Genomic DNA, 17,118 nt, shown 5'->3' with positions numbered 1-17,118 from the left:
ATAATCAAATGAAGAATATTTGTTGAGAGCCCTACTTCTTACTTAACTAAACTAGACTCACAGTTTTCAATATATGTACTCCTGATGATCTACAGTCTTCAGTGTTCTTTATTGGTCATCTGACACTTGTTGCTATTGGAGTATTTATCTCCTGCCTCCCACCTCCTTTGGCTGCCAAGGCGATGACAAGCAGGAAGCCCAAATGGCTTCTTCCAATGATCCCCAGCAGAAACATTTGGTGACAGCCTCTATATTCATTTTGTATCTGCAGTGTGTTGTTGTAACACTTGAAACCAGTCCAGAGTGTTGTAACAAGAGAAGTGGTGCAGGACTTTGCCAATGAAACAACTCTTTAAAGTGCTGCTACTGTGAAAACTGGATGTGAAGAGAGTCTGTCCAGATCCTGTCCAAACCTGCTTCCTCTACTAAATCCACTCTGACACTCCACTCTTTGTAGACAAATGACAATAGCACATATCATAGGAGATATAAATATCAGATTATAAATATCAAATATCAGATATCACATTGTGATTGATATCAGCAGATCATCTAATTGGGATTGATTGGAATCATTATTACAATATTTAAAATGATAGAAACATTTTATTCTGAGCACTTTAGTCCTTTAGTTTCCCTATTTAGCATGTGTGAGCAGTATATGAACAGTTAATAAATAGTTTATAATATTGTAATTAATGCATTTATTGTATAGACAGATATGAATGACAATATAGTAAAACATAATTGTCTTCATAGAGTAGCAATTATCAACACATACTGTACATTTAATGCATTCAATTGATTAATATGTACTTATATCTGCTTACAACTATATTATAATCTGTTATAAACCCTTTTTACATTTTTAAAAATACTGATAATGAATAATACATTTGCATGAAGTGTTATTATTTATGTTAACTCCTTGTTACATTTATAAATCATGTGTAAATACTTAATTAATGGCATTTTAAGAATTCATTGAAGGTAGGATTTTTCAACAGTTATTACCCCCTCTTATGAAGCATCTATATTATATTATATCATATTATATTATAGCTGTCATAATATATGATGTATGATTACACACATGTTGTTAAGTATTATTAACTGTTTATGCATGATATACAATACACTGTCAGTTTGATTTCAAGCACTCATGATCTTTTATATAGTTATGAATGCTTCATATGAGCATTTGACAAACACATTCATTAAATGTCCATATATCTGCTGACAGCTACATTATAGTGTGTTATAACTATGTATTATTGTTCAAACACTGTCGCTTATTAAATGTCAATCAAGCTGATTTCAATTCAACATCACGACTAGAGTCTAAATTCTCCGTTATCTCCGTTCACGTTTGATGCTCACATTAACATTCAGGTCAGTATCTCATCTGGAAATGCTGAGTGAGGCCGAATCTCTGAACCAGAACACTCTTACTCATCATCACTGCTGCATCCAACAGGGATGAAAACAGCGCAATGCCCCCTGTTGGTAGATACAAGACATGTCAAAGTTTCTGCTTTGAAAGTAGATTTGATTTGAGGCTGTTTAGAGCAAATGTAGAATGAGAGCAGGGATCCATTTGGCTTTGGAGTTTAAACGGAGGAACTTTTCTCATGAAATCCTCCCTGATTATCTCTGACTTACCGCCTGTGTGCCTTTAAGCTTGTTAGATAAGTCAGCAAGGTGTGGGAACGCTAGAACATGGATATTTATTGAACACCAGCTTTTGAATTTGATGAAACCTTGTCCTTCTCCTGAGTTTGGTTGAAATAGGAAACTCAAAGTTGAACAAATCCGCTGGTTTTATGATGATCTATCATCTTGTGTTCCTCTCTATAATCAGCTGTGCTGTTTTACATACAGAAGGCTTTTCAACCAGAAAGAATCTGCTCATGTTCTGCTCTCAAAGCTAATGATGATTGACAGGGAAAGGGTTGACATACATGTGTAGAGGGGACACAGAAACAATAAGATGTATTACTGAGAGATAGAGGACACAATAAAAAAACAAAAAAAAAGCACGCAGATGGGAGCAGAGATGGAGAACAGGCTTTGAGGAAGATAGACAGGCATGTCCATGTCGGAGCATCCGTCTGAATTATTCAGCAGAGGAGGCGCCGCTGCTGTGGGAAGCTGTGGGAGATTGTAAATATCAGTGTGATTTCAGAGCGGCTGCCTCCTCCATCCTCAATCTGTGAACAAAACACAGAGGTGAAGGGCAGGCCAGCGTAACACTGCACGCATGTCATATGAGTCAGTAGATGCAGGATCGCTGACAGAAAACAAATCCCGCTTGAAATAGCTCTTCACCTCACGTCTCTTACGATCAAAGCTACTGTAAAATCACCATCATTTCTTCCCCAGCAGAGAGGTAACACAGATTTAGAGATTTCTTTACCGTAAAAAAACAAACATGTTCTGCTTCATATTTTGAGACAGTATAAATATTCTTAAAGGTCCTCTCCAGACATGTTTTAAGTTAACCCTCCTGTTGTCCTCGAGTCAAGGAAGGAAGGGAGGGAGGAAGAAGGAAGGAAAGGAGGGAGGAAGGAAGGATGGAAAGGAGGGAAGGAAGGAAGGAGGGAAGGAAGGAAGGAAAGAGGGAGGGAAGGAAGGAAGGTAGGAAAGGAGGAAAGGAAAGAAGGCAGGGAGGGAGGAAGGAAGGTAGGAAATGATGAAAGGAAAGAAGGAAGGGAGGGAGGGAGAAAGGAAAAGAGGTAGGGAGGAAAGAAGGACAGAGGAAAGAAGGAAGGGACGAAGGAAGGACGAGGAATGAAGGAAAGTAGGAGGGAGGGAGAAAGGAAAAGAGGAAGGAAGGAAAGAAGGAAGGGAGGGAGGAAAGAAAGATAGGAGGGAGGAAGGACAGACGGAAGGAAGGAAGGGAGGAAAGAAAGATAGAAGGAGGGAGGAAGGACAGACGGAAGGAAGGAAGGAAGGAAGGGAGGAAAGAAGGAACAGTCAAAACAGACGGGGTCAATAAAAAGGTTAAATAAAAAGTGTTCTTTGAGTAATATCATTTGTGTCGGACAGTTTTTACACAAAAACACTTGGTTAGAAATGATATCTCCTACCTATCCAGAGTTTATTAATATGCATATTTCTAAAATATAAAAGTTTTCCTGTAGTTTTCCAGCCCATTCCCATTGTGCATGAACACTAGGAATGGGCTGGAGGCTTCAAATGTCCACATCACACTTGTGTATGTTGCATTTGGGACCACAGTTGACTCCAAACTACTGGTGTTACATGCTTTAAACTGAGAGTTAAGGTGAACACAGACACTATACATGTGAAAATAAACCCTGCAAACATCCAACTGAAAGAACAAAAAGAAAATACAAATGTTTGAGTGGCGGAGGACTTTAGTCTATATTAAGATTGTGTTGTTCTGCTTTTATTTTCCAGCATACAGACCTCTGTCAGTACATGGACAAACATCCTGGGGGTCTCCATCCAGACAATGTGAAGGTATGTATGTCTTTATAATGTTGCTACCAAGACATTTAGTAGAATGATCACAGTGTTTTACCACCGACAACAGATCAGGTCAGGCATCTCCAAAGTATTCCATAAAGGGCTGTGTGCCTGCAGGTTTATGTTCCAACCGATCAGCTGTCTGAAGACTGAGATCAGCTGATTAAATGAGTCAAGCCTGGTGTGCTCCTGCTTGGTTGGAATGAAAACCTACAGCCGCATGGACCTTTATAGAATAGTTTGGACATCACTAGTTTAGGTGAATGGGACTAAACATGAAACTGGCAGCTGTGTAAGCTTGAAACCACGAGTACCTTTTAGTAGTCTTAAGGTTGCACGGTTATTAAGTAAAAAAGTAAAGAAATGAATTTTAAATCTACAGCATACATTAACCTTCCTGTCATCCTCCCAGGTCAAAATGACCCCGGCTGTTTTGACTGTTCCTTCTTTCCTGCCTTCCTTCCTTCCTTCCTTCTGTCTGTCTTTCCTCCCTCCCTTCTTCTCCCTTTCTTTCCTTCCTCTCTCTTTCCTCCCTTCCTTCCTCCATCCCCTTTCATCCTTCCTTCCTTCCTTCCTTCCTTTCCTTCTTTCCTCCCTCCCTCCTTCTCTCTTTCTTTCCTCCCCCTACCTTCCTCCCTTCCTTCTTTTTCTCTGTCCTTCCTTCCTCTCTTCCTCTTTTCCTTTCTCCCTCCCTCCCTCCCTCCCTCTCTCCTTCCTTCCTTCCTTCATTCTTTCCTCCGTCCTTCTTTCCTTTCCTTCCTCCCTTCCTTTCTTCCTTCCTTCCTTCCCTCCTTCCTTCCTTCCTTCCTTCCTTCCTTCCTTCCTTCCTTCCTACCTTCCTCCCTTCCTTTCTTCCTTCTCCTTTCCTTTCTTCCTTGACTCCAGGACAACAGGAGGGTTCATTAGTTTTTGTTTTTCAGTCTTTGCTATTTCTGCGTAGTTTTACTTAAGGCCTAAAACATATTCCTATAAATCTCTGAGGATAAAGCAGCGTTTTGATAGGACTGCTCATTAACAGGGATCACTTCATTTTAGTGATTCACAAACAAACAAGAAGGTTTGAGAGCCACTGGTCTAATCCACACACACATGTTACCTGTTAAGAGCATTGCAATGTTAATAATATGAACATGTGTGACTTTCTAGTGTTAGTATAGTGAATAAGGACAGTAAATGATGTGGGCTGGTTTGTATGATTAAAGAGTAGGAGTTATTGTGCTTGGCAGGCTAACAGAAGTCCACAAGTTGTGAATTCTAAATCTTTTTATTGAGTTTCCGGGCGTTTTATGCTTTTGTTAGATAAACAGTGAAGAGATGAAGTCATTCCTGGGCAGAGACACACTAGAGAGGCTACAGTTCACAGTTTGGTGATTAAGTCACAATGGTGCCCCATATATAACCTCTAATCACACACTTTATTGTTGTTATTCCCAGTCACCGCTCTTACATCCTCTGCTTCCTTTCTTCTGTAAAAAGATGATACACAATACATTTTTTGTGAGAAAAATCAGTTCCACCTCCCCTCTCAAAGTGATTGCTTCATAATTTGTGTGTCAAAGTTTGATCAGATTGAACAATTCTCAACAGGAAGTAAAAACATCTCACTCTGTTCCTCATAAAAATGAAGATGGAGTGAGATAGAGCCTTTGTTTTCATGCTGGTATGTTCTGATGTAAAGACCAGCAGCAGCCTACACACACAGCCAGCAATAACATGCCTGAGAAGGTGTGGATACTTGAACATTATAATAACCAGCTTTATGGGTTGTCCCTCTATCAGCTATCTCAGACACTGCTATCATGAACCTCATCACTTTTTTGACAGAACGTTATCTGTAAAATTCCAGTTCAGCACAGCGATCCATCATCTTCTACATAAACTAATATTTACTCCAGCTGCTGACAGTAGAAATGTGAAGACAAACACTCGCTCCATCAGCTTTAAATAAAGAAATGTGTCCGTTTCTAAATCTTAGTATGCCAGAGCTTCAGGGAAGGTGATAGGAGGCAGACTCTGAGACATGTTCAGTGATTTACAATGATCCAGTCAGACTCACATCTGCTCAAGGAACAACATTATTCCTCACATCTTTGTCCTTTGCCTTATAGCATCAACTTGTATTTTACATAGTATCACTAGTATCACATCACAATCTAATAAGTACAAATTGCACAAATGCCAAACTGAACATTTGACTAGATTCAATAATTTATTTTTTTTTGTTTTTGTTTTTTTGGATATCTTTATTGAAACAAGTATACATTACAACATTAATATGTTTAAAGTGCTTATGTATACAACTTGAGAATAACACAGCAGGAGGACTAAGGATGGAAATAAAATAAAGGTCAAAATAAAGAAAATAGAATACATTTTTTTGTTTATACATTCTGAGATCGAGAAAATATATTGCTTGATACAAGCTCCATTAATCAAATCAATCCTGCCATACTTGATCCAACCCATGACATCACCGATAAAGTCAGCGAGAGTTTAAAAGCAGGAAGTGGTTCAGTGCCTCCCTCCTTGTGTCTCCTGAAAGCATGTTAAGTATGCTAAGTTATATCCTGAGCTAATTGTAATCAATAAACAATAAGGGAGTTTAAATACTTGTCTGTCTTTATTTAACCAGACACACAGATTCAATTCAATGCCTTCATTGTCACTGTACAATGTGCAATGAAATGAAGTGTCTCTAGTGGTACGCACACTGACAAGCACACACATTATAGTAGTATAATCCATTTAAAAAACAATGACTAGTATAAAATGGGCTCAGTTATATGGCACATATAATATAGCACGTGATCATGGTATTATTGCATGCATACAGGATAGGGTTACACCTATTAGTCTGATATTCAGATTCAGCACAAACAATGCTAAACACAAAGAAACCCATGGGTGGTATATGAGAAAGCAACGCTACAAATAGATGTTACACTGGCTAAACAAAGAACTGACAAGTATGGTAAGAAATCCAGCAAAGTGTAACAGGGACAAATGGTGTGGCCTATTCGTTCTGTCACAGTATGTCATCTCCTAATTGGTCTAGTTATTCAAATTCTGTGTGCATGAAAATAACAAGCCAAAACTGTTGGTTTCTATTAAGCCTGATATTTTTCTTAAAGGCAGCAGGAGACATATTATAGAACCACGGCAACATCACTGCCACGGAAACCGCAGAGAGCTTATCCTGAAGCTAAAGAAATCTTTCATAGAGCTGCCAGTTCAGCAGAAATGTTTCTGTAAAAATTTAGTGCAGCAGCTTTTTTTTATTTATTATTATTTAACTTTTTTTTGGAGTAGACGCCTCACTGTTATTTTGGGTTTCCAGTAGGTCTGTTTTCCATATTTCACTGTTAGAGAAATGACCATAATGTCACACCATGGCAATAATCTGCTCATTTTTAAATATCAATGAAAAATACATTATGGAACAGAATTTATGCTAATAGTCGGAGTCTGGCTTCATGAAGGCTAAACTTTTAGTAACCTATATTTAAACCTCACTACACCATAATTACATCGCTTTAGCTTCTCTACCTCGACCTCAACCGCATCTCAAACTAGCCGTGAAGAATCAGTTTTGATTATTTTACCATTTTCCATTTTCCTAATTCCAACTGGATGACTGTACCTGACCTCATGTGACACAGTGTTGGTAAAGCACTGAACATAAATAAGCAGGTAGAAAGACATTGATGGACTGAATGAGGCCATGTGTTAGTAGTGGTGGGGGGGTTGTTAAGGGGTTGCGAGTATGTTCCGTCACGCAGGAAGGTGACAGCGACAGTTTAGGCGTCATCCGTTATGTAACAGGCCGTACCTTTTTTGCTGCTGAGGATTTACATAAGTAATATGTAATTTTTTTTTTACCCACTGACAGCAGCCTCGTTGAGATTCACATGAATAAATTAGGATTATTCTGGGAGAGAGCAGAGCGAGGTGTTGCTTGGTTCCCGCTGACTTTGTTACTTATTGAGTGAGACGCCTGAGTTGTGATTTCTAATCTGTTGATAGGGCTCGTGTGGTTTTTTGTTCCAGCGCAGTCGAGTGAGTGGAGACTCCCAGCGTGAATACAATCATTGTAATAATCCACCACAATAAGAATAGCCTTTTCTTTCTTTTTGTGGAGCATTTTAAAATAGAAATATTACAGCTTTTATTTCACTGTATAATTTGTTCATGTTGAGAAATGTTCTGCCTGAGTGCCAACAGAATCAAACTAAGCTGTAGCGTAGTTGACTTTATCCTTATACTGTAAGTGGCATCACATATGCTCAGATATCAATGCTGCGATTAGTGGAGCTGACTGTAATTTAGTTATTTACAGTTTCTCACTTCTGTTTTTATCTTAATTGTGGGTGTTAACAGTCCAGTGAAGTAGACATGAAATGAGTCACCAGTGATAGGATTTCTAACCATGTTAGTGTAGATTTAGCATTGGCTTTGATGTGTCAGTTGGTCCACACTAAAATATCTGGACAAATATGATGGATTGTCATGAAATATGGTAAATATATCCAAAACCCCTATGAGGATGTATCCTAATGACCTTTCATCTGATGCCAGATGATGACCTTCCACTCTGACTTCCACTTCATCACCATCAATAACTGTAGAACAAAATCACAAAAAAAACAAAAATCACAACACCTCAGCATGTTAGCATTGTCATTGTAAGCATGTTTGATTGCTGAAATAAGCATTAAGCTCAAAGTACCAATGTACCAAGCTAGAACAAAGACTCTTGAAGGGCTTTCAAACAGAATGGAATATAAGTTGCATCTTTCCTGTCAGAGAAAGATTACACCTTTTTTAAATAACCTTTTGTTTATCCTGCGTAAAGTATGGATATTACATACTCCACTAACATCCCAATGAAGCCTGTAAGAGTTGAATATTATGTAAAATGTGTAGGCCTAATGTAATGACAGTGCTGGTTAAACAAGCTGGTGAAGCAAGGATGAGCAGACTTCAGGGAGGAAGTCCAATGATCTGGTAGCTGACAGAATAACAAACCCAGATTAAAAGTCATAAAGAGACTGTGTGTTTTAGATGGAATACAGTCTCATGTATTAGTATTGAAATCTGTTATGGTTCAACTACTGTAAATGGGAGGAACTTTTTCAGTCAGTCCATCTCTTGCAAATCACAAAACAGCCGTAATGTGGGTGCCTGAACGCATCCTGCGTAGGCACTGACATTGGACTCACTCTGCCTGTGTAGAAACCGTGACTCTGATTGACTCACCACTTTTAAAAGTCTCTGAAACCATTTATTTTCTTCCAGATTTAATTATGATAGATAGATGCATGCTAATCCAATATGTTTGCTCTCTAATGTTCATAGATCCGTTATTTGTTATATCCAGGAGACAGTTCTTACCCATCACGATGCAAATGGAAAACAAATGCACTATTTACTTCTGTTTGAGTAATGTGTGCAGAAAACTAGTGACCATCTGTTTTCGGGAATTCAGTTTCGTTTTGAGAGATGAAACTATATTTGTGGATAACTATTAAAGTTGTACATCTTCATTAGGATCATTAGGAACTAATTGGCTTGGTGCTGAGGACACAGACAAAGTAGCAAAGTCAGAAATTGTTGCTTTTCATTGGATTTGTTAAGAATTAGAAATATATTGCTCAAACTTCCCGCTGCAGTCACCCTGGATTCAAGTATTGGGGAACCTGGTGACAAAAGGCAAACAGAGGCCAAGCCCAAACACCAACAGTTCTGTAAAAACACATTTTGTCTGAATTTTCTTGAACGTCAGCGCATCCACCGCATCCACAGTACTTTCTTTGCCGCCATGTCGACAAGCCGACAAATAATTCAATACAGCAGCACCAGAGCACCAACCACTCAGGAAATCGTGATAAAACAGAGGACTTTTTCAATCAAAAAACTGTCAGAATTCAAGACAAGTCAGACTACACTGAAGAAAGCGACAAGTGTGTCAAGCAAAGCACCGGAGACAACCTTCTGCTGTGTCACTACTCGTGGCGAAGTCAAAAAAATCCACATTCTGTCGTTGAAGATCTCTTTCTCCCTGCAGTCATAGTTTTTGCTGAAACTATGACTGACAAGAAAGCAGTCAAGGAATTCAAGACAGTTTCAGTATCAAAGCACATAGTGTGCTGTTGCATCGATGGCATGTCCATGAAAATGGTTCGGTGGTGGATAAAATGAGGCAAGCAGGTCAGTTCGCTTTGCAGTTGGATGAAATGACTGATGGTGGTGTAGGTCAGTTTTTGGCCTTTGTGCATTATAAAGACATATTGGACGTAAATGAGTATATTAAGTTTTGCAAGAAGCTTACAGGAAAGGCAGCTGGTAATGAAAATGTTCAAGTTTTTTGAGTTTTTTAAAAGAAGAAAAGCATTCTCGAGTCAAAATCCTGCAGTCACGATCGCGAGATGGCGTGGCATCAATGATGGAGAGAGTGAATGGGCTACTTGGGCGTGTGAAGAAGGTAAATCTCGACTTACAATGGTTACACTGTATTAATCACCAGAAGACACTTGCTAGCAAGAGAATGAGCCCTGAGTTAAGTGCTGTTTTGGATGATGCAGTTAAAGTCATTAATATTTTTCAGTCCAGGCCAATTAATCACAGGCTGTTTGAAAATCTTTGTCATGACAGCAGGTCAGATTCACCAGCAGCTACTGCTTCATATTAATGTCTGCTGGCTGTCTTGTGGCAGAACGCTACTGAGACTGTTGGAACTTTGCATTACAGACAGAGGACTTTCACCCCCTTGCGGCAGTGTTTAAAGATGCAGAATGGGTTGGCATATCTGGCTGATGTGTTCCTTAAACTGAATAATGTCAACCTATCACTTCAAGGCAAGGGCTCACACATCCTTACATGTATGACAAAGTGAATGTATTCATAAAGAAGGTTAAATTATGGGAGAGGAAATGCAAGGGTGGAGATCTAAGCTGTTTCCCACTGCTTGATGCCCATTTTGCCAACACAGATGTTGACAAGTCCTTTGGTGAAAGCACATCTGTCTTAAGTCAACACTGTTTCCAACCTGTACTTCCATGATATGAAGCAAAGTCCAAAAAAAACTGGACTAAGTGAGGAATGAAAGCAACAGCAGCCTTCCTACAAGACTGCAGGAAAATCTGATGGACTTGTCTTAATAAGGTAGAAGATGGTACAACTGACAGAGTTTGGGTGTGAAGTTGAAAAGGAATATTCTGAGCTGGGAAAACGTGTGTGATCTACTTGTGTGTGAAGTGATCTTCTCAGCTTAAACTCACATCCAAACCAAGCAGAGGAACAGGCTGAATGTATGAGAACATCCTCATAACAGCTGTTGCCATGCTGCCCAAGAACTATCAAAGCTCACGAAAGGCAAACAAGCTCTAGTGTCTCATTAAAGCTCAGGTGACTGATGAAAAGACGTTAAAACTGCTACAGAATGAGTCTGACTATTGTTTTTTCATTAACAAGTATAAATTACTTTGTATTGAAGCATCGTTCGAATGATTTTATGTAATATTGGGTTAGATACTAAAAGTTTAATGTGATTAGGAGGATCGTCAACATGTGATGGGGTGCTATTGGCATGGCAAGGCAGCTGAAGGGTTTCAAGTAAAAAATGGAACCATTGGGATCCAAGAACTTAACAACTTTTATGTTTTGGGTCAAAATTGACCTTTGCTACCATTGTACTTTTGATGAGGTATTACTTTTGGAAACAACTGCAATCTGGTGCTAATTGTAGGGAAAATAGACACAAAGTAACAATAAGACAGTAATTTGAGTTGTGTGCATTTTATGAGCAGTTGCTGATTAATAGAGGAACTGCTCCATGTATAGCCATATATATATTATTGGAAACTTTCTCTCTCTTTCTAAATAGGTTTAAATGGTACGCTTTAACATTATATGATTTAAACTTGTACATTATGGCAATTTCAGCTGGACTGCTGTGCACGTGTTTAAAGACTAGATTACACTTAATTAGAATGAAAATAGTGGAAATCAATTGTCTCCTATAATAGTAATTACATACTTCTTTCCAGAAACCTTCCTGTTAATATACAATTTCATATCAGTCCCTTTATACAAAATTATAGGAAACCCTGGGGCCACGTTAATGGAAGTTTTAGTCGTGTTGAAGTCAGCAATGAACCAATTTTGACCTGAACACGAGGACCATAAAGAGGGTTAATTTCTCCTATTAGTGTGTTTTATGATTGACTGTGAGGGAGTGCAGTCACTCAACCATCCTCTTATTTACTAATCAGCAACATAAAAAGCTATTAGTGCCTCCACTGGTGCTAGATCAAATTAACATTTAGAGACACACACTCAGACGCTCACTGCTAATGTAATCATTGGTCAAGAACCAGAGAGCATTGTGTGTGGGGGTGGGGGTTTCTCTGTGTGTGTGTGTTCCTTTAAAGTTAAAAATGTACTTAAGTTTTTGTTTGAACTACATGAGCCAGAGTCAAATCTATTGGAAACTGTCTTGTTTTAAAGCACCATTAACTTTTCTTGCCCCATGTACTTGACTGCAGTTTGACAACAGCGCCGCTGTAATTTAACACAAGAGAGTATGACCTCATCCAGGCTGCTGCTGAAGTGCTCTTCTTATTAGATTATGTGCAGTCAGCTGAAGGGCCGTTTCTCAGTGACATCTCCATAGATCAATTGGAAACTGACACCCACTGCAAAACCACGTCGACAAGCCAAATAACAGCTAGCATTTGCTTTTACAATTGCATTACAAGGGAAGCTGCTGATAGCACATTAGTCATCAGTGTCCTGTCAATAGCAAGGACAAGTCATCACAGAAAGCATCTGACACATGGTGATGAGAAAGAGCCAGAAAAAGCTTTCATAATACAAGATTATGATGCATTTTAAAGCAGAAAGATTGTATTTATGGATCCATAGTTTCTTATAATTTCCTAGGACTTTTCCTTGAAAGAAATATCTAATTTTGTAGTAAGTATGGGGGAAATATAAGCGAAGTTCTGACACAGTTATTGTAGTTAGAATTGAGTTGGTTGCATTGGCTTATGAGTAATGGTTGATGTTCGTGACAGCAAAAATTTAATTTAATATCCTTCATCATTTATTTGTCACACTCAGCACTACTGTATTCCCAGTAGTGAGCATGTGTGAAGCTGTAGAGAGTCCTCGCATGTGAAAACCACATCTTAACACCAAACACATCATCAGCGGTCAACAAATGTGCCAAAACTTTGAGGTCACATCCAGGTCATGAACCCTGCTATGTATCATTCACTTGATATGTACAGTCAGCCCTCCTCAGTTTAGCAAATTATAACATGACCAATATAATTTAAAAGGTGTGTTCAGGTCCCCAGTGTCTGGGTTTCTAAGTTGATAGAAACTAGAGTACAACACATTATAGGATATACATAATGGAAGCAAATTCCACTGTTAAGTAGCCCAATGTTTCAGTGGTTCCCAGCTGACTTAGAACTCCTGCCGAGGGTCACCAAGACAAATGGTGGTGAGGTGATGAAGATTAATTGGATTGGATAGATAGTTGGACAATTCAAAAAGCTTGGGAATGGCTCTTTTAACCTTAACCTCCTTTAACACTTATCTTAATGGAGCAATGGCAATTATATCTAACTATGAACCATATTCTGCCTGAGGTGAAACATCACAGCTTGTGTGCATGGCTATAATTGAACGTGTTTGAGGTTACCAGTGGTTCCTGACATTGCCACTTGATGACATGTGCATGCAGTTCTGTTCATGTGCTCACACTTAGAACTTGGAAGAAGAACAATGGCACAACATTGACATTTCTGCCACAACAAAGTCTTTTACAAGTTCTGAGGAAGAAGCACCATAAAGAATATATTTAGAGTTTTATATTTGTCTCAGCGCTGGTTTCTAGAATCAATATTGAGGCTTAACAAGAAGTTATGTTTTGGGATGCGTTTACTTGATTAACAGGACTTTCAGTCTATCACGGTCAGCTTTGATGGTTGCTGTTTGCTTGTGCCCACTCCATCCAGCCTACCCTTTGACTAAATATAGACTTTGTGGCTTCAGAATGTGCCAAGATGCCAAATAGAAGGAAACAATTTCAGACTTCAAAACATTTCTATAGAAACCTACATGTGACATCAAAAACACTTAGTACATGGAGTTCTACAGTCTGTGTAGCAGCATTTTAGTAGTCCTATATTTATTCACAGAGGCACTGCAGTACAATACAGCTGCTCATTAAAACATAAGCCAAAAACAATTTAGGATATATCTTGGGCTTTATAGTCCTCTGTGGCCGGTGCAACGGTGCAGGTTGATGCTGTCTCTTGATTCAGCCCATTAAAGACAACAGTGTACAGATGCTTAGTGGATAGAAAAGACAAGGGCTCTTTCCATGCCTGCTGGCAGATGGTAGACCCTTTTCACTCCATTTAGCACTTCTTCATTTTATCTCTACCTCAATGACTTCACCACTTTTAGTCATTTCAGCAAAACAATGCTTTGGAGATTTGTCACTGAATCCAAAGACTTTGTTTGTTGGAGTAGTCTTTGTTTATGTGTAATTTGTCCTTTCAATCATACTCCGAATCTAAATGTGTAATGATACAATTTGAAGTCAAACAGAGCATTAATATTTGTTTATCGGGTAGTCGTGTCAGTCTGTTGGTGATGTTGGTCTGTGTTTTGGTCTTTCAGTAGGATGGTTGAAGCTGTCCTTACAAGAAAAAACACAAGTTAGACTTCTTGTTCAAATGATGCACAAGCCACTTCACAAGAACCTCTGGTGGTATTGTGAATTATGACAATTTCTGAGAAGTAAGGGCGGAAGTAGCGTAATTATGTTTGAGACCCACAAAACCTCTTCAGGAAGCCGTCAGAAGGGGCGTGTAAAGTGTTGTGACATTGACATGGGAGACCAGCAATTGTGACCAGCATCACAGTTGACATTGGCCTCTTTAACCATGACCACAATCTTTCTCAAAGCCAAGTGATTTGTTACAATGCTATTGGTGGGACTCTAGGAATGGCCAAATGACTGATGGCGATGTCAGTTCAGACTGAAATATCTAAACATGATGGATTGAGACAAAATCCACTATAGACTTTCATGGTTTCCGCACAATGACTCTTACTGACTTTGGTGATCCCCTGACTTCTCCACTTCCACCAACATTAGACTTACATGTTTAGTTTGGAGAGAAATATTTCAAAAGCTGTTGGGTGGATTACCATAAAATCTGGTTTAGAAATTCAAATTTCCCAAGGAACTAATTGTAATTTTGTTGATCTCCTGAAATTTAATCTAGCACCATCATTCGATTCCAAATTTCAGTTCGTCCAATACCAAATATAACCAAGTACATGCTAAACTGACATCAACTTTAGCTGTACTTGTGTTTTGTGCTTAGTGACTGTCAGATTTCTGACACTGTCATCAGGTAAAAAGTTTCCTGTCACTGAAGTTGGACCCTATATGTCAAGATATCATGCTGTTAAATGACACTGTCCCACCTTTAGGAGCCTCTGTAACTTTGGTTCAGGATAACTTATACACATTATTGCGTTTTGGTTGTAAAATACTTTCATTTCACACAGTAAGCCTTTTTTATTTTGGAAACATTTTCAGGCTTGTGCACAAAAATATAGCTGGCTGGTAAGAAGTTAATCTGCCTCAAGATAAGTTTGTTTTTTAGAGAACATTGCATTTTAGTCCCATTACTGGCGAGGCTATAATAAATGAAACGATGCCTGCAAGCTAGTTCAGGCAGTCCAATTCAATTTACCACTCCACTCACACGCCATACTCCCCTCACTGTATATCCACTGCACTCTTATAATTACAGCAGTACTTAAGTGTCAGTGCTCCACTGCCCTGCTGCCAAGGCTGCTACTGCCACGACACTTCATATAACATTTCAATAACCCCAGCATCCACCTGTGAGCTCTGAGTCTATCTTCCCCTGCTGCGGCAGTTAGTATCATCACTCCCTGCTGTGTCAGATCAATGATTCCTTGTGGGGGAGCGATGAGGTCAGAGCCTAGATGACAAACACTACTGCTGGACATATTCTACATTTAAATGATAATCTACTCCACATGAGTCGACCCAATGAACTATATTTGTAGTTTAGAGTGTACATGCTTTCTCTCTTAACACTCTTTGTAATGGAGCGTTTCCAGTTTGTCCCAAATCAATCAATCTTCAAGCCCGAGTACCCTAAAAAGCTTGTTAGGTTAGTGTGTTCCATATTAATATCACATTACAACACAGTATCTTTCTTTCTCCTCTTGTGTTCTCTGCTGCTTTACTTAGTTTTTTGTCCTAGTGAAACTATATGAACCCCAGTGTGCTGCTGTCATTTTGATACATTGCCTCATGCCTTGCTGCACAATGAATATCAGACAGTGGAGCCAGACTGCACTACATTTAGCTGATAGATAACACGCAGGCTTTTCAATTCGCACTTCTTTTTTTTTTTCTCATAAAGCTTATCTTGATAGAGAGCTTCGCTGTTGCGTTGATGGCAATAAGTATTTCATCATTAGAGAAATGGCAGCGTGTTTATTCGTGTGCTGATGATGGATCGCTGTTCGTACAAGCAGGGTCACTCCTCAGGTGATAGATTATGTTAATGGCTGATTTAACTACGATCACACGGTTTATTTCTTCTGCAGTTATGAACTAATAATGCATCATGATTAAACATCTCTCTCTCACACACACATACACACACACTAGAGATCCTGCAGGGCTTTTTTTCTCTTCAACATATTCTCATTCACAATGTGCTGGTTTTAAAGAAGCAGAATGGCTAAAGTCTCTTATTGGACAGGTTCCTTTTTTTTTTTTTTTTTTTTTCCTTGTCAAGGCCACTGGAGTATTTCCAACAATTAGACAACCATTAAATAATTCCTGCTAGGGTACAAACATTGAGTGGCTGCATTGAAAAAATTAAAAAGTACAAGAAGTCAAAAGTACAAGACTGTATCCTTAACAAGTTTGGGAGGTGAGCCAAGTCCCTGAGCGCATTGCAGCAGGAAGCATCTGATCAGTGAGCTTACCATTCTGTTACTGTGCAGCTAATGACATGGTGAAGTTCACACTGATGGGGAAACTTCGCTGATTTTACAGATCAGTTCACTCATCACAGGAAGCACTGCTCAGCCTGTGCAGACAGTTATATATATAACTGTGTATTTATAATGTGTTCTGTGGCTCTGGAGGAGCGTTGTCAAGTAATCAGCAGGTATTAAATGTTTCATTTGTAGGACATTTCACACAGTGGGTGGTGACATGTTCGTGTTGTTGTACAGTATGTGATGTGCAGAAACAGTCTCAATAAGTTTATCTTCCATTATTAAAGTCCATGTAAAGTAATAATAAATATGTGTTCTGAGTTTGACATACCACAGAAAAGTGTGTTGTTAACCACCCTGCCAAATTTGAATGATTAAAAAAATCACCAAATATATGAAATTAGGCTTCGAAATTGTGTAAAAATCAGTCTCTTTCTCCGCCGAGTTCGCTGAATCCCCGCCCCCTACCAAGTGTCACCTGCCAATCAAAGTCACCACCTCCACCAGAAACATGGACGCTAAGTCTGAGAGCTTTCTGCTGCTAGCTCA

At 39.0% G+C, this 17,118-nt stretch overlaps 1 protein-coding gene across 1 annotated transcript in view; it reads left to right on the top strand.

Moving 5' to 3' along the window:
* The window catches only part of cdk14 (cyclin-dependent kinase 14), a 157,027-nt gene that overhangs the window by 78,923 nt on the left and 60,986 nt on the right, over positions 1-17,118 (top strand). The window contains exon 7 of the mRNA XM_053326790.1: positions 3,424-3,486. Within this exon, the coding sequence (XP_053182765.1) occupies positions 3,424-3,486 (63 nt within the window). The remainder of the gene's footprint in view (positions 1-3,423; positions 3,487-17,118) is intronic.

This window comes from Scomber japonicus, chromosome 10 (genome assembly GCF_027409825.1).
Source record: "Scomber japonicus isolate fScoJap1 chromosome 10, fScoJap1.pri, whole genome shotgun sequence".
Lineage (NCBI taxonomy): Eukaryota > Metazoa > Chordata > Actinopteri > Scombriformes > Scombridae > Scomber > Scomber japonicus.
The sequence above is the reverse complement of the archived record's forward strand: the minus strand, read 5'-3'. Positions and strand labels throughout refer to the sequence as shown.